An 18,533-nucleotide genomic window follows, 5' to 3' on the forward strand; every position below is an offset into this window, starting at 1 on the left:
ATTTTTTTATGCTGAAGTTTGTCCCATAATTCACTGTTCCATTTCCCACATGATCAGGAAGTCCTTTCCATTGATTTTCCCTCTTTAAAAAGTCTGGAGTGCCACTGAGTCACTAAATTCAGATCTCCGCATCCCAAAGTAGCCCTGATTGGGTCCTTAAACTTCAAACCCTCAATGGTATTCTGTCTAAGAGAAGGGACAGATTTATTCTGGTACTGTAGAAGAAAGAACTGTGTAGAAGAGAGAGCTTTCTCTGGTGCTGAAGTTTGCTCCATAATTTATTCTTTCATTCATAATTCATTCATTCGTTCCCACATTATCAAGACTTTTCTACAGATTTCCCTTTTATGAGAAGTTTAGAGTGGCTGAGAGGAAGTTGTGGTTTGTTAGTTAAGGCAATGAGTAACTACACGGAAAGTTCAAATCTCAGCATTACAACGTAGCCCAGATTGGGTTCTTCAACTTCAACCCCTCAATCCTATTCTGTAAGTGTAAATAACTGTTGATGTATAAAACTTGTGAAAAAGAAATATAAGTGTATGTCCAAATACATTTCCCACATTTATTATATTATTTCTACAGAGCTTGCTGTTTCGTTTGTGTGTAATCAGGCCTGAGGGTGGCACCACCCTGCTTATGTGTGTGACTGTACCTGTCTGTGTCAGTGTGCACAAACAACAATCATTAGTTTGTTATGAGCCTACCTCTTCTGTGAACAAAAGAACCTCCTGCACAAGCCTCAGGGCACATAAGCTGCTCATAGCACAATAAATAAAAAAAAGTTTACTAGGTCACATCAGCAGTTTGCCTGCAGGTCAGTCTCTGAAGGTAAACGAAAAGGTTTAATACAAGGGAGTAGCCTTGTTGTGCTTGAGCAAAATCTGCTGTTTTATAAGCCATGTTAATGAACGCTAGTTCCCCTGTTAGCAAGGCTGAAGTGGTGGGGTGGATTTTAGCATTGAATACACTCGCTTTCTTGAAAATAAGTCTCTTAGCTGTTACAATTCAAAGTGACGGATTTATAAAAATAAAAAAAAAAGAGTATTTAAACAATCCATTAATTCGTGTTTTTCTTTTGTGTATTTTCTCTTGATTACTTTGATTATACACTGTGTGACCCCCTGCTGATTTAAGAACAAGAATGAGCCGTATATCCAACATGTATGCAATCTTTTATTACAAGGTTCACAAGGTCAATAAAACCAAGATAAATTTTATGACTTAGTACAACACTGTTTTTCCTGTTTATCGTCGATTGTCTTCATCAATGTTTAACTTACAATCTTTTGTGCTGCAGCTAGACGGGAAGGTCTCGTGCTTCTATCTCGGCCGAATCGTTTCCCCCCGAGACAATTCGAACGGTTCGCCTGTGAAGTTATTGGCTGAAGCCGCCATGCACGCTCGCCAGTTTACCAATAAGCTGCCAGAATTCCTGAAACGTCAGTTCACCGTCATTGTTCTCATCCAAGGAGCTCATGAGATGGTCGATCGCAGAAGGATCGCTGGCGTTCTGATGATAATGACAAAAATACAGGTGCTTTTTTAAATTATATGACAAAATACAGTATAATAATGGCATTTTGTAGCAGTATGAAGGCACTGCATGTTAATTACTGAGTAATTAATGTAAAAATTCCTCCTTTAAGCCGACAGTTTGTCAAATATATTACTTATAGGAATACTAAAAACACAGCGATTACATCTTACCTTAACTAGGTTTGGAAGTTGGGACGCCACAAGGGTCTGAAATTCATCTTTGCTCAAGGTCTGTGAGCTGCCATCTTTTCCAGCAAAAGTCTTGAACTGGGCAACGAGGACATTAATGGCAGACTCCATGTCTTGCTGGAATGGGAGTTTTACACTAGACAAAGCAAACATAATGCAAACACGAGCGTTACTGAAAGAATTAATGTTACAATTAGTAACACAAAGCCAATGTGCCCTTCAAAAAAAAAAAACAGGTCCAGGTGTTTTCTACCATCTTGTTTAAACAGTGTTAAATTACATGACTGAACAGGTTTCCAAATTACTTTCTGTTTCAAAGCATTTGACAGAATAAGCGTTTGAATAGGTTTGTCAAAAAAAGACGTTATTCACAAGAAATAGCTACATCCATTCTTCTGATTCTCCAACCTTCCCCATACACAAGGGATAACAAATCATTTTCATTTCGCAATCTATTTTTTTAAATCATAACTTTAAATAGTAAAAAAAAAAAAAAAAAAGGAAATAAAAAGTAAGAAATAAGAGAATTGGTTCACCTGAAAAGTGGTGGTAGTAGAAGCAGGCAGACTGATATGGCGGTTCATTTTCACCTCCACTTTTATTCCCTGCACCTTAAAGCACAGGTCAGCGGAAAACGCTCGTTTTCCCCAAACAAAATGCAGATTCCACAAAGGTCCTATTATCTGTTTTGGAGATCTTTCCATTGCAAATAAAACACACAATCCGCTTCCATAGTGACACTTTTTTTAATGGACAGATTCTAAACATGTACAGAACATAAGCAAACTATAAGCATTTATTAATTAAGTTTTTTTCGATGCAATGGTACAATTGTATAATCTTTTTTATTTTTTTCACTGGTGAAAAATATGAATCATTTTATACATTCATTTCAGTGATCTTTAATGCATTGCCCGAGTTAAGGTCAGCCATTGCAGGGTCATAAATAAATTTTTAGGTTTAATGGGATTTTGTCCTAAACTGGTCCAATTCAAACAATTTGGCTTTGTAAAGTAAAAAAAAAAAAGTCCAGCTTATAATATAATAATTATATAGTGCAAAAAAAAAAGTGGACCAAAAATGGACAAAATCATTATAGAATCTATAATATATAACCCCCTTGTTTAAGATCCCTGGGAGACTTAATTCGACTCCCAGGATCACATTTAAGCAGTAAGCCACAATAAAGCCACGTTGTACATATCTGTAAGACGCAGCACGGAGGTTTAGTGAAGGTTACCAGGTTACACGTAATCGGCTCATCAATCAAAAGTGCAAGCATGCAACGTAGATGTGAACAGTTCACAACAGAGCTTGAAACCTTTTTCCAAGGTCATACAGACATGAGACAGCAAACAGTTTTGACACTTGAGCAGTCTGGGATACTACATGGTATGAGGGGTAAACAGGTATAAAGGTTGCCTGAAGCAAATTCCCTCCACCTTCCTGTGTCTAATAATGCAGCCCCGGGGCAACTTAACATGGGGTCAACAAAACCGTTATTTCCTGAAGATGATTCAATTTTATTGGCAACACTTTACCGTTAACTACTGCTTTACAGAATAAGCAAGAATCGAGAGGTAGTGCAATACACTAATCACACGGCAGACTTTTCCTGAAATTACTCCAGAAACACACTTTTTACAAACACTACAAGCATACTGCAGTTAGGACACGTAGCTTGAGGAAAAAAACTGTTTATTTATTTTGTATCGGTAAAGTTGTATGATTAAATTTTTTTTCTCAGAAGCACACTCCTCCTGGCAGATTACTTGGGGAAAAAGAACCATATGTACGAGGTGGTATCAAACAGTTTCGAGACTAGTTTTGTAACAGGCCAACAGATGGCAGCACAAGGCTGCACGCACAGTCACAGGGAGCACCGACATTCATAAGTCAGTGTGCTAAAAGACATCGTCCTGTGTACATCGGGAGCTGTGCAACTGGTGCTATTCTGAACAGGTGCGTTACCATGTCCGCGATTTTATCATGGACGGCAAGTTAGAACAAACGACATTGCATTCTGACACTGAGCTCTCCTTACACACAAGTTTCTCGCCGGAAACAACATGATCTAACTTTCGCACCTGCTCTAAGGTCGCAGTTTTGACACCATTGCAGACACACTTCGAAAAGAAGACTTCCAGGACATATTGCAGAAGTGGCAGGAACGCTGGGAGCGCTGTATTCCTGTGCAAGGGGATATTTTGAAGATAATAGTGTGTAAACATAGATAAATAAAGGATTTTCTTGTAAACAGAGCTAGTCTCGAAACGTTTTGCTACCACCTTGTATAGTGAGAGCATTGCTCAGCATTATGTGGTATCTTTCATTTAGGTCATGTGACTCCTTTGCACTATATTGCAAAGTGCCACAGGACCTCCCTTTCAAACTCTTCCATCTCCTCTTCCAGCACATCATCGTCTATTAGAAGATCTGCAAGGTCCTCCAAGATGTCGGCCACGTTTTTTGCGAACTCGCTGAAAAGCATTTTGTTGTGCGGAAAAATGCCGTTGTGGAAAAACTGGCCGACGAGACGATGGAAAGCCTCCTTATTCTCCGCACTGAGCCCTTGCAACTTGTTTAGGTAGGTATCCAGGAGGCCCTGAAAAGCGGATAGCTTAACATGAACAAGGCCCTCTGCATCAGCACAGCCGGACATGCCCTGGCAGTGTCTGGGTGGATTTCGTTTTTTCCTCAGCTTCTTCTCTTGAAGTTTCCAGAAGTCCTTTGATTCAAAATGCTGGTCTGCTCTATGGTCATGTTTCTGCTTGTGGCCTGACCTGGCTTGCAAAGATCTCTCCTGCTTTCTCCTCTCTCTCTCCACCTTTCTCTCAGGCTTCGTTTGCTCCCACTCGTCACGGTATTTCTTCAAGAACTCTTTGTGCTTTTGGACACCGTCACTCCAGTCATTTTTCCTAGTTTCCGCTCCTTTCTGCTTCCTCCTCCATTCATCTTTCTTGCTTATGTGGTCCACCTGGTCTGATAACCTCTGCTGCATCTCAACCAGCCTTTCTCCTAACCATTTCTTAGGCCAGTCCTGTTTTTTCATTGTTTCCAATCGTGTTTTACTCTGTTCCAAGAGAAGCTTTTGTCTTTTGAGCTCATCGTTATTCCCCCACAGTCTGGCAGGCCCTGCTGGACTTTGACCTTCTCCAGCTAAAACAAAAGAAGGTGGGGATAGAAAATATGTAAGAATGCTATGCTTATGTCATACAAATAGCAATAACCAATAAACATTATAATCACTTCACAGAACCTTTGCTTCATTTTAACAATATAAAATTGATTCAAACATGGAGGTGGAAGCTGAATGGTTTGGGCTTGTCTTGGAGCAGGGAAGGTTGGAGAGGTATTCCAGGTAAAAGGAACCAGCATGGCTACCATTCTATACTTTCCAACACAATGCAATTCAATCCTAACTGTGGCTCATTGGACCAACTTCACCATATATTACATTATGAAGGACTTGATGAGACTTGTCCTCTAACAGCTACAGACCATGATCAGCCCACATACAGATCCACTGCAGTTTGCATAAGACTGGGAGTTGAAGACACCATCCTCTACCTGCTAAACCGGATGTGCTCACACCTGGATAAACCGGCAAGTACTGTAAGGGTCGTGTTCTTTGAAATCTCCAGTGCTTTTGACACTATTAAGCCTGGGTGTCTGGGTGAAAAGCTGACAGCAATGCAGGTTGATTCCCACCTTGTGTCTTGGATAGTAGACTACCTGACTGGAAGACAGCAGTATGTGCATTTACAACACTGTATGTCAGAAAAAGTGATCAGCAATACAGGGGCACCAGGTGGCACAGTGCTCTTTCCTTTATCTTCACCGTCTACACCACAGACTTCACCTACCAGACAGAATCGTGCCATCTTCACAGGTTCTCAGATGACACTGCAGTAGTGGGATGTACTAGTGACAGTGATGAGACAGTTTAGTACAGGACAGTAGAATTTTGTCACATGATGTGAGGACAACTTTCTGCAGCTAAATTTGGCCAGGACAAAGGAGCTGGTAGTGCACCTGAGAAAGAAGAACACACCTGTCTTCATTCGAGGTGCCGGGGTAGAGATAGTGGAGGATTACAAATACCTGGGGGTTTACATAGACAATAAACTAGAATGGACCAAGAACAGTGATGTACTTTACAGGAAGGGCCAGAGCCACCTCTATTTTTTTAGGGTTAGGATGTTCTATGAGACCGTTGTGGCCGTTGCTCTCCTGTATGCTGTGACATACTGGGGAAGCAGGCTTAGAGTGGCAGACACCAACAGACTCAACAAACTGATCTGCAAGGTCAGCGATGTTGTTGGGGAGGAGCTGGACTCTCTGACGATAGTGTCTGAAGGGATGATGCTGTCCAAAGTACACCTCCCACCCACTACATAAAACACTGGCCATTCTGAGGAGTACGTTCAGTGACAGACTCAAACAACCACGATGCACCAATAGAGACCATTTCTGCCTGTGACCATCAAACTATGCAACTCCTTCCTCCGAGGGTTAAACAGCTGCTCCACAATATAAAGATACTATACTTTATAGATAATACAGATATGGTTATATTGATATGTTATTTTTATAGATTTTCATGCCACACTAATATGTTATTGATACCTTGGGCAATTATCTACAATATTTTCAGTGCAATAATAATAATTAGTTACATGTGCAATAACTTTTATCAATATTATTGTAGACTTTTCCTCCTATCTGTTTGTTGCATATATGAACAAAAGAAACATACATGTGTTTCTCACAAACCACAAAACACTGGGTGCTTCTTCGAAGTCAGACATTATGAGTCACTCAGAACAGTCCAACTGACTGTAATTTATTGACAGACAATAAAAAAAAGCCAGGTTGACTATTTCATCTTCACACAACTTTTAACATTTTTTACACAATGATTGTTTGTATGAGCTTGAACAAGAAAGATCTCACTAAATAATAACACAGTCACATATTCTCCATTTGATTCAATCTAAAGTCCATCTTATCAAATTTAGAATTTTTTAAATAAATTTTCTAATTTTGTGTTGGTCCCCTATTTGCTGCCATAACAGTCCTGACCAGTCGAGCATTAACAGCATTAATGTCTTCAGCAGTTTGAACTACAGGAGCTCATCTGTTGGATCGGACCACAAAGACCAGCCCTCACTCCCCACGTGCATCAATGAGCCTCGGCCGCCCACAACCCTGTCGCCGGTTTACCACTGTTCCTTCCTTGGACCACTTTTGATAGATACTGACCACTGCAGACCGGGAAACACCACGCAAGAGCTGCAGATTTGGATATGCTCTGGCCCTGTCGTCTAGACATCACAATTTGGCCCTTGTCAAACTCACTCAAATCCATTTTTCCTGCTTCTAACACATCAACTTTGAGGACAAAATGTTCACTTACTGCCTAATATACTCCAGTTATTTACTGATCCGGTTTATATTGCTCACCGGTCATAATATTATAATGTCATAATAAAATATATATATTAGGGGTGTAATTTTGTGTAACGGTACACAAATTTCACGGTTCGGTACATGCCTCGGGTTCTAAGTCACGGTTCGGGTAAATTCCGGAACCGTAAGGGGAACAAATGCAAAACACTAAATTGCTTGTCATTTTGTTATTAATGCAGTAATTAATAATATTAACATTTGTGATCAACATTTGAACAGTTAACATTTTTAAAACAATTTCAAATAAAATGCCTGCTTAGTTAAAAAATATATAAAAAAATATTTTATAAAAATGCGCAAAACAAATTGTATTTCCGGTACGGATCTAGTAGCCACAGAACATTTAGAGTACCTGTGAGCTGGGTGAGCTCAGAGACCCTAGCTTTAAGTGCCTGTAATTCTTCTTTCAGGCCTGGTAATGCAGAGAATTCTTCTTTCATCCTGGCATGCTCTTTGTCGGTGATACCCTTCTCTGCAGCTGCCCTCAACGCCTGGTCCAGTTCTTCCTTTTGTGCCTGGTACAAAAGGAAACATATCATTTATTATTCTATATCATTTATACATCATTTAATTTATTATTATTTTTTAATTAATGCATACTTTGTTCTTTCATCCGCTTACATGACAATACGTTTATATTTGAAGGACAAAAGAACAAACTAGTAATTAATTAAAAAAAATTTCTAAAAAATCCACAGACAGATGAGAATGAACCAAAATGTAACGAGGGACTGTTATTCCAACCTGTATTTGGGCTTCCAGTATGGAAATCTGCTTGTTTTCTTCAACGAGTTTTTCAAGGAGTTCCTAGAGTGGAACAGATTAGTCGTACTGATTAGACAAACCTGCAAAAGATGCATTTTCCACAGAAACAGCCAACAAGAAGTCAAATCGTATAAAAGCTGAACGTGGTGTCTGCTTGCTACTGTGACAAACAAAGCAGGGTAGAACAGATGAAATATGTAGAAAGGAGTCAACCTGGTCACTTAACTCTGTGCCATCAAAGTCATCTGGAGAGAGAGAGAGAGAGAGAGAGAGAGAGAGAGAGAGAGAGAGAGAGAGAGAGAGAGAGAGAGAGAGAGAGAGAGAGAGAGAGAGAATTAGGATAGAGAAAATATGTGTTTTGTTTTTTTACCTCAAATAACCTATAATGTATTAATTTCCCTATAAAGCATTTCCTTATCACAAAATAATTATATGCATCCAAATGTTTTCTCCACATGCTCTTAGCAATTCCACTCAGACAAGGCAACTGTTTATCGACTAAACAGTTACATTTAGTTCACAAATACTACTTGATTGCAATGGAAATTAACAGACACAACACAAACACCTGGTAGTGTTTAGTAGAGTTAGCTTACAGGAAATGGTAGAAGTGGCCCTCTGTCTCTGATCTAGGTCTGCGCTTATGGAAAAAGTTATAGCTAGTCATAGATCAGCTCTAAAGGGAGGCCTCTACCTGTATGCAAGATTAAACACAAGCTTATACTGCCATCTAGCTGTACCTACCGCCGGCTTGTTCGAAAAAGGTACCTGGAGACGCAACACAATGTCATACAATACCTGAAGTTTCAAGTTATTTCTAAAATCTGGAAATCGAGGCGCACGGATTTCATTGGTCTGGGAAATCAGCAAAACCTAATTTCACAACTTACCAGAGATCAAAAAGGCACCTAGACACAACAAAGCCAGAGCTCCTATGATCAGGTGATTCATCGATAAACCAGGTTTCTCTTCTTTCTTTTCAGGAAGCCTAAACTCCATTTCCTCCACATCTTCCTCATCCGAGCTCTGTCTCGGCTCCTCAGGGTAGTGCACGCGTCGCTGCCGCAGTCCACTGTCCTCTCCTCCGTGTTCAATCGGCTCATCGGTACCAACAGGTTCTAAACAAATATGGAGCATTTAAGAGAATAAAAATGCGCTAGAAAGCAAGGAGATATACTAAGCTGTAATTTCAGACTGTACCTGCCTGCCTTGCAACGTATGTGGATTTATGTTCATCTCGATCAGTTACAAGGTCTTTTTCTTCTAAGACTGAGGAAGCAGGGGTTTCTGGGAAAAGGCTCTCAGCTGCTGGGCTATGAGTAATCTCTGAAGACAGACTGGAAAATGAGATATCAGGGCAAGGGCCAATATCCAACCCAGGGATTGCAGAGGTGTGACTAATGTCCAAAACATCTGCAGTAACATCAGGAAAAGAAGACCGTGGGGGCTCAGGGGAGGGGCTTATTTTAAATCTGGGTTTTAAAGCAGGATCAGTTTCATCTATAGGTTCTGGAACAGGAAACATTTCAGCTATTGGTGCTAAGGAAGGATCAATGACAATTGTAGGTTTTACGACAGGGTCAATTTCAGTTACAGGTTCTGAGGCAGGACCAATTTCCTGAATAGGTTCTGGAACAGGGAAAATTTCAGTTACAGATGCTAAGGCAGAGCCAATTTCAGCTACTGGTGCTGAGGCAAGTCTGTTATCAGATAAAGGCTGAAAGGCAGGACCAATTTCAGCTGTAGGTTTTGATGCAGGGCCAATATTTTCTACACACTCAGGTGTTTCTTCAGCCACAGCTTCAGGAATGAGACAAGCCTCTTCATAGTATGCTTCAAGGAAAGGCTCCTGTGAAAGAAAAAGGGATGACTCTGTAGCTATGCTAAAGGGAACTGCCCCAAGCAGATCATTGTCTGGTGGAGAGGTTGTGATAGTAGCGTGGATGACTGGTGCGCAAATCTCAGGATCGTCCTCAGCACTCGGACCGGACGCCGCTCCCTCGCCAAACAGTTCTGGGGAGGTTCCTTGGCACACCTGCAAATAAGACATTTCACGTGTGTCATGTGTTTTACAAAATCGTATATTTTTGATATTTTAGGATGATTTTTTTTTTGTTTAAAGAATAACCTGGTGGCCCTCTTCTGACAAGACGGTCTCCTGTGGAGCTTCGCTTTCACTCGGCTTCACCTCGAAAGTGCTTTCTGTGATAAACAGCAATGTAAAGCAATGATGCTAGGTCAAACAGTTAATCTCATTGAGCCTAACTAGAAGGGAGGTAGAAATAAAATTAAGATGTAACCTGCAACTTCCTCAGTAATGCTTGGTACATCACCAATACTCTCAGTTCCATCATCTACTGGTCCAGCAGTGTCAATGGCAGCCTCCTAAAATATACAAAACCTGAATTGTTTAAATAATTTTACAAACCAAAATGCAAGCCAATCCCTAATGCTCATTTTCTACACTATGCCTAAAACAAGGCATTTCACATAGAAGAAAACATAAATAAATATCAAGAGGTAGTAAAGTGAGTGCAGAAGGTTTGAAATAACAGTTATCTAATTAGCTAATTGCCGAAAAGCCAATCATGCAGACAGAAGTCAAGATCTTCAGTTTATGTCCATATTAAAACATCAAAATAGGAAAAAAGTGTGACCTCTGTGACTTTTGACCATTGCATGATTGTAGGTATCAGATTTAAGAACCTGCTAATTATATTATAACAGATAATAGACTGACCATTGATCACACACCCGTCACATTCTACAAGAGGTTGGACTAAAAACCTTCAATGCAACACATTTATTCTTACATCTTTTCTCTACTTAAGTTTTAAATCAAGCACCAAAATTCACCACAATGTGCAAATCCGGCAATTTAAACCGTCCGTGTGGAAACATAGCAAAAATTCCGTTTGGTGTCCTGATGATTTGCGTAATTTGAAACACTGTACTTACTTTAAAACATTTACAAGTATATTTTGTCTTCATGCTCTAGGTTGAGGTTTCACTTATAAACATACATTTGCATAAAGCATTAATATCTGTCCATGACCATGTTTAATAGAGTATTAAAAACTTAAAAAGTATTTATTTGAAGTACATTTAAAACAGAAAAAATGTGCGATTAAATTATGATTAAATATCTTAATCGATTGACAGCACTAATATATATATATTTATATATATGACCAGCTGTCTTATATTGTGTTGGTCCCCCTTTTGCTTTCAAAACAGTCCTGACCCATTAACAAAATTAACTCCTTTACGAGCTCGTCTGTTGGATTGGACCACATGGACCAGTCTTCGCGCCTCATGTGCATCCATGAGCCTTGTCCACCCATGACCCTGTCACCACTTCACCACTGTTTCTTCACTGAACCACTTTTGATAAATACTGGCCACTGCACACCAGGAACAGTCCACAAGAGGTGAAGTTTTGGAGATGCTCTGACCCATTCGTCTCCTTAAGCTTGTTCATTTCCTACTTCTAACACATCCACTTTGTTGTTCACTCGCTGCCCTATATATATATACTGAAGTAGCTTTAAATTCCTGGGTGTCCATATCTCTGAGGAACTTTCCTGGACCCTCAACACTGGATACAAAATAAACTATCCTGTGTATTGGGTTTCCATGTTTACCTCAGGAGAAAGAAGAGTCCAGCTGTTAATGGAAGACCCGCTGCTGCCGGTGCTGTTATCCGACATCACTGCCGTTTGGTTGTCTGTTAAAACTGTTAAAAAAAAAAAATATATATATATATATATATATATATATATATATATATATATATATATATATATATATATATATATATATATATACAGTGGGTACGGAAAGTATTCAGACCCCCTTAAATTTTTCACTCTTTGTTATATTGCAGCCATTTGCTAAAATCATTTAGGTTCATTCTTCTTCCTCATGAATGTACACATAGCACCCCATACTGACAGAAAAACACAGAATTGTTGACATTGTTGCAGATTTATTAGAAAAGAAAAACTGAAATATCACATGGTCCTAAGTATTCAGACCCTTTGCTCAGTATTTAGTAGAAGCCCCCTTTTGATCTAATACAGCCAGGAGACTTTTTGGGAAAGATGCAACAAGTCTTTCACAACTGGATTTGGGGATCCTTTGCCATTCCTCCTTGCAGATCCTCTCCAGTTCTGTCAGGTTGGATGGTAAACGTTGGTGGACAGCCATTTTTAGGTTTTTCCAGAGATGCTCAATTAGGTTTAAGTCAGGGCTCTGGCTGTGCCATTCAAGAACAGTTACGGAGTTGTTGTGAAGCCACTCCTTCGTTATTTTAGCTGTGTGCTTAGGGTCATTGTCTTGTTGGAAGGTGAACCTTCGGCCCAGTCTGAGGTCCAGAGCACTCTGGAGAAGGTTTTCGTCCAGGATATCCCTGTACTTGGCCGCATTCATCTTTCCCTTGATTGCAACCAGTCGTCGTGTGCCTGCAGCTGAAATACACCCCCACAGCATGATGCTGCCACCACCATGCTTCACTGTTGGGACTGTATTGGACAGGTGATGAGCAGTGCCTGGTTTTCTCCACACATACCGCTTAGAATTAAGGCCAAAAAGTTCTATTTTGGTCTCATCAGACCAGAGAATCTTATTTCTCTGTTTTTTAGCAAACTCCATGCGGGCTTTCATGTGTCTTGCACTGAGGAGAGGCTTCCGTCAGGCCACTCTGCCATAAAGCCCCGACTGGTGGAGGGCTGCAGTGATGGTTGACTTTCTACAACTTTCTCCCATCTCCCGACTGCATCTCTGGAGCTCAGCCACAGTGATCTTTGGGTTCTTCTTTACCTCTCTCACCAAGGCTCTTCTCCCCCGATAGCTCAGTTTGGCTGGACGGCCAGCTCTAGGAAGGGTTCTGGTCATCCCAAACGTCTTCCATTTAAGGATTATGGAGGCCACTGTGCTCTTAGGAACCTTAAGTGCAGCAGAAATTTTTTTGTAACCTTGGCCAGATCTGTGCCTTGCCACAATTCTGTCTCTGAGCTCTTCAGGCAGTTCCTTTGTCCTCATGATTCTCATTTGCTCTGACATGCATTGTGATCTGGAAGGTCTTATATAGACCGGTGTGTGGCTTTCCTAATCAAGTCCAATCAATTTAATCAAACACAACCGGACTCAAATGAAGGTGTAGAACCATCTCAAGGATGATAAGAAGAAATGTATAGCAGCTGAGTTAAATATACGAGTGTCACAGTAAAGGGTCTGAATACTTAGGACCATGTGATATTTTAGTTTTTCTTTTTTAATAAATCTGCAACAATGTCAACAATTCTGTGTTTTTCTGTCAATATGGGGTGCTATGTGTGCATTAATGAGGAAAAGAAATAAACTTAAATTATTTTAGCAAATGGCTGCAATATAACAAAGAGTGAAAAATTTAAGGGGGTCTGAATACTTTCCGTACCCACTGTATATATATATATATATATATATATATATATATATATATATATATATATATATATATATATATATATATATAATAAAGTTTTAGCCACTTGACAGATGCTGTAGGTGAGAAAATAGAAAATCTACTAGTTAATTTTTTATCAATTAGCAAAATAAAAAAGTGAACGAAAATAAGTGAAATCCAGATCAGATCCATATTTAATGTTACCAAATTTTACCCTGCAAAACAGAACAGATTTTATTACTTTACTAGGACGTGTCTGGATTTTAAATGGAAGTTGAGAGCTTGTCTTTGGTTTATAGTTGGGTTGATTTGATGTAGTTTGTTAAACTTTATGTCTTAAGTGTGCAAAAGTAGATGAAAGGCAGAGGGAATCACACAAAATATTCATTTGATTTCAATGTCAATTCTTTTTATTTACTTTTTCTTACTTTTACAATAAACAATTAACGCTTCTATTAATAAAGCATTCTTACTTCATCACCTACATGACTAATAGTTTTAAATATACAATGATTAAGATATTTTTTTCAGTCACAGAAACAACTCAAATTCGTAACTTACGAGCTCAGACTAGGGAAAAAAAATAAAAAATACAGAAAAAAGCCACTCAATCACTTTTTCAGCAAGAGTTCAGCAAGTGACGTTCGCACTTCCAAGGTAAGCATTACTTATTTTATTATTATGATTGTTATTATGGTTTATTATTATTAAGGACCCGATCGCGGTAGTGACTTAACCCTGCGCGAGAGCGCATGCGCGAACGTCACGAGTCCTTAGCATTCTGGGATGTAGTGACACTGGCAGATGGAGGCGCAGGTTCTAATCACAGCAAATGGGCTTACAAATAAACATCATGGCGGCTGACGGGCAGAGAGTTTTAGAAACTGTTTACATAAATAATATCAGCAATATGCCATACTGAAATAAAAAAAAATAACCCGGATGCACTGCATGAATCACTCATTTATTTTATAGTATATTTATATGAGTGTTTTATAAGATGGATTATGCGACAGATGACACTGTTTCTCTAAATAGTTAGTATTTCACTGGCAATATGTGGTCGTAATTAGTGAAACTAATTCATTGATTGATTCATTAATAAAATTCCTACAGTCTGTCTACAGCTAACAGATGGAGCCTCACACTGTCCCAGACACGACATCCAAAATGCCGGTTTATTCCAGTCCTCCACGCTCCTACCGTATGTATATGTATGTAGAATCACCTGAATTGCGGTTATTCCTTCTCTCCTTCGTCCGTATTCTTTCCTAAGATCCTTTCGTGTCCAAACTTGGGAAGCTCGGGAATTCCGACTTTGCATCCCGCCTCCAGGGGGCGTAGTGCCTAGTGAGGTCACAAGGAATTAGCCAATCAGATCCTTGGCCCGAGCTTGCGCTCAGGGTGATGGACAGTTACAGGTGGAAGTGACAAGCTGTGGACTTGTCAAGTTGGACACCAGAGAAAAACCCAAGTGACATCATAACATGTCCGAGTCCTAAATATATACAAGGGAAAGGCTGGGATTATGTTCTCTGTTCTCCAACCCTGTACTAACATGTCTGTAGAGCAGGTGGCTACATTTGTTGGGGTTTCCCAAGTGGACTGTCCCTTCCAAATAACAATAGTCTGGTATTGCATCATTTGGTCAAGGAGCGTTAGATAAGAATTAAAAAAATAAATGAGTATGATGGATGTGCCACAAGAAAAAAAAAATAAATGCAAACAAATCCATCCAAAAATCACTTCGCTTTCTATTCACCTTTTCTGTTCACTCCATCTATTCTCTCTCTATTTGGGATGGTAAGATTCCCCGATTCGCATCGGTGCATCGGCATAAAAATTAACCATGTGTTCTCAGCACCAATGCTGCTACGTGTGTTACCTTCTGGATCTGCATTTAAATTATGCTGTGATTTTATGACGCCAGCACCTGACCCTGATTCTGCTCCTACATGAATATCTGGATCTACGTGAATATGACGTTATGACAACGGAGACCGAGGATGTCCTAAGAGTTACAAAGAATACAGATTAACATGGCAGAGGTAGAGCTGCATCTTCCTGGAGACAGAACCGTAAAAGAACGTCTGTTTTTTTTTTGTTTTTTTTATAATTTTCCCTTTTTTTGCAATTTAAAGGCCTGTTTGTGAAAAGGCCATGTGTAAGAAGTCAGAATGCACTATAGATATACATAACTTGATAAATTAAAATTAGTCAAGGACAAACTCCCTGAGATGGTATAAGAAAGAAATCTTTAGTGTAACCAGACTCAAAAGGGAACCTGTCCTCATCTGGGTGACACCAAATATCCATTTATTGTAGTTCTATAATCGTTGATGTTGTCATCTGTTCACTGATGGAAACTTGATTTCAAAAACTGTTTATGGTAATTGCAGTCCTGAACCACTGTAGCAGACGGATTATATTAATTACAATCAAAATCCATCCTCATGGTCCATCCTGATCCTCCACAGTAACCTTATATATTTTTAAACTGGTCATGTGGAACCATCCTCAGCAGCAGCTAATGGTTTCCAAGTGAAATAATATCAAATCAAAACATTTATTTTTTTACTTTTTACATAATTGCTTATTTCACTAAACTGATCTAAACCGGATTTCTGTGAAACTGATCTGAACTGTTAACTAATGATTAAACTTCAGAAGTCTAGTATTTATTTGTTCTAATTTCCAGTGTGGGTTTTCTAACTAATAATTACAGCAGACACTTAACCTTGTGTTTTTTTTCCAGTTACAAGCACATAATTACAGTAATTCTGCTGTGATATTACTGCAGCTGTTTTGTCCATTGAGGTTCTGCGATAGTAAAAAAACAAAAAGAAGAGCATTTTAGACAACCACGATATGTCGCCAGATTTTTGTTTCTTTTCCCTGGAAACAAATAGATTCTCAAAAATAATCAGATATACAATACAGTCTTCTTCTTCTTCTTTTGGCTTTTCCCATTAGGGGGCGCCACAGCGGATCATCCGTCTCCATACCACCCTGTCCTCTACATCTGCCTGCTTCAAACCAACTACCTGCATGTCTTCCCTCACCACATCCATAAACCTCTTTATTTACATAAACCTCATTGTTTACATGGTCTTCCCCTTTTCCTCCTTCCTGGTGGCTCCATCCTCAGCATTCTCCTACTGATATACCCCATGTCTCTCCTCTGCACATGTCCAAACTATCTCAATCTCACCTCCCTCACCTTATTTAACCTTATCCCGCACGTTATACATGCGCTTTTCCTCTAATAAAATAATTTCTAATCCTGTCCATCGTCGTCACTCCCAATGAAAACATCAACATCTTCAGCTCTGCTACCTCCAGCTCCACCTCCTGTCTTTTACTCAATGCCACTGTTTCTAATCCATACAACATCTCAGGTCTCACCACAGTCCTATTAACTTTCCCTTTCACGCTCACATATACTCTTCTATCACAAAACACTCCTGCTATCACTCTTCTCCACCCACTCCACCCTGCCTGCATTCCTTTCTTCACTTCTCTAACACACTCTCCATTACTTTGCACTGTTGACCCCAGGTACCTGAACTCCTCCACCTCTACAGGCTCATCTTAACCTGCTCCCTACACTCACCACAAATCACAATATCATCCACAAACATCATAGTCCATGGAGACTTCTGTCTGACCTCGTCCGACAACCTATCCATCACCACTGCAAACAGGGAAGGGCTCAGAGCCGATCTTTGATGCAGTCCAACCTGCACCTTGAACCAGTCTGTCATTCCTACTGAACACTTCACTGCTGTCACACTGTCCTCATACATGTCCTGCACCACCCTCACATACTTCTCTGACACACCTGACTTCCTCATACAATACCACAACTCCTCTCTCTCCACCCTGTCATACACTTTCTCTAAATCCACAAACACACAATGTAACTCCTTCTGACCTTCTCTATATAATAGCTAAAAAAAATACCTTTTTGCCTTAAAAAATGCACCAGTTACACCAGTATAATAACGCAAATTGCCGGATAGTTTTTCAAAGCATTTTGGGAAATCTGAGGCAATTCCTCTGGGTATTTTCTTTTGCTTTTCAAACTAATCTCTTTTGTAAAAAGTTTTGTTGCTTTGGAAATTTGATGTGTTCTCATTAACTGACTAAAAACTCACATACCATAAATTTAATATATAAGATTGTTAATGAGGCCATTCATTTTCAATGCAAGCTAGATATAAGTGAAAACAGCAGCTGAGGGTTATGTAAGATCATGGTTCTCATGACATGTCAGAGATGGTCTGAAATCAAACGACAAAACTTCCTTCTTTTATACACTATTAACTTTGGAAACTCCCCAAAATTTGGCCTTCACTAATTACCATTATCTTTCAAATATCCTTCCTTAATATGTCATTTAGGGGTTTGTCTAGTCATTCTATTTACTATTAACTTCGGCCGGTTGAGGTTTGGACCAAAAAGATTTAGGAACATCTGCAACCTTCTACTTTCTTGTTATATTTTTTATTATATATGTGTCAGTACCCTACCTCTTCTCCTGCTTTATATAATATTTATTACTACATGTTAGTAATTTAATGAGTACATTCTTCTGCGTAAGTGCTCCAATTAGCTCATATTAATTATAAGTATACTATTATATTTGCCAGCCAGGAGCTTCTCAGCACAGTGTCACTCATCTGAAGGCATCATGTCTTCAATAAAATGACGGTCAATTTCTACTCTCGCACATGGCGGCTGATTTCGCGCTGGAAAGTTTGGTGTCTTCCACATCTGCTCCAGACCCACGAACTTGGCCTTCGTTCCGTCTTGTATGCATTCCTAAAGTTTCTGACTCTTCTACTCAAAACAGTGTCTGTCATCCTTACTCTACCCATTCTCCAGGGTATGATAGTGCCAGCATCGCTTCATGCATCAGTGTTGGTGGACATGACTATGGGCCCACCTTACCTCTTTGTGGTCAGGGCAGTGATGATGATTCAGCTGGAGATTTCTCCTGAAGAGTCAGCTCATGTGTCATTCTAAAACTTTCTTTCGGCTTCTCCCATTAGGGGTCGCCACAGCGGACCATCCGCATGTTTGATTTGGCACATGTTTTTACGCTGGATGCCCTTCCTAACGC

General features: G+C 39.6%; 2 protein-coding genes across 5 annotated transcripts; both read right to left on the bottom strand.

The window, feature by feature from the left end:
- Positions 1-1,153: 1,153 nt before the first annotated feature.
- On the bottom strand, positions 1,154-2,373 carry s100a11 (S100 calcium binding protein A11). Its single transcript, XM_083543412.1, has 3 exons — positions 2,262-2,373; positions 1,708-1,861; positions 1,154-1,510 (listed from the first exon to the last, which is right to left on the bottom strand). Exons 2-3 carry the CDS (start codon positions 1,834-1,836, stop codon positions 1,376-1,378), a joined length of 264 nt encoding a protein of 87 aa, XP_083399538.1. The 5' UTR covers positions 1,837-1,861; positions 2,262-2,373; the 3' UTR covers positions 1,154-1,375.
- Positions 2,374-2,455: 82 nt separating this feature from the next.
- Positions 2,456-14,882, bottom strand: pbxip1a (pre-B-cell leukemia homeobox interacting protein 1a). 4 transcript variants are annotated; one of them, XR_014533936.1, is made up of 12 exons: positions 14,637-14,767; positions 11,607-11,698; positions 10,263-10,347; positions 10,091-10,164; positions 9,163-9,997; positions 8,853-9,080; positions 8,707-8,730; positions 8,176-8,207; positions 7,942-8,004; positions 7,550-7,712; positions 3,876-4,884; positions 2,456-3,761 (listed from the first exon to the last, which is right to left on the bottom strand). XR_014533936.1 is itself a non-coding variant. In XM_083543276.1 (11 exons), exons 2-11 carry the CDS (start codon positions 11,670-11,672, stop codon positions 4,082-4,084), a joined length of 2,373 nt encoding a protein of 790 aa, XP_083399402.1. In that variant the 5' UTR covers positions 11,673-11,698; positions 14,637-14,767; the 3' UTR covers positions 2,456-4,081. The 4 variants fall into 4 exon arrangements, 2 of the variants coding, with proteins under 2 accessions (XP_083399402.1, XP_083399403.1); XR_014533937.1 differs by having other exon boundaries at positions 2,456-3,779; XM_083543276.1 differs by having other exon boundaries at positions 2,456-4,884.
- Between the last annotated feature and the right edge of the window lie 3,651 nt (positions 14,883-18,533).

This window comes from Silurus aristotelis, assembly GCF_946808225.1.
Source record: "Silurus aristotelis genome assembly, chromosome: 6".
NCBI classification, from domain to species: domain Eukaryota; kingdom Metazoa; phylum Chordata; class Actinopteri; order Siluriformes; family Siluridae; genus Silurus; species Silurus aristotelis.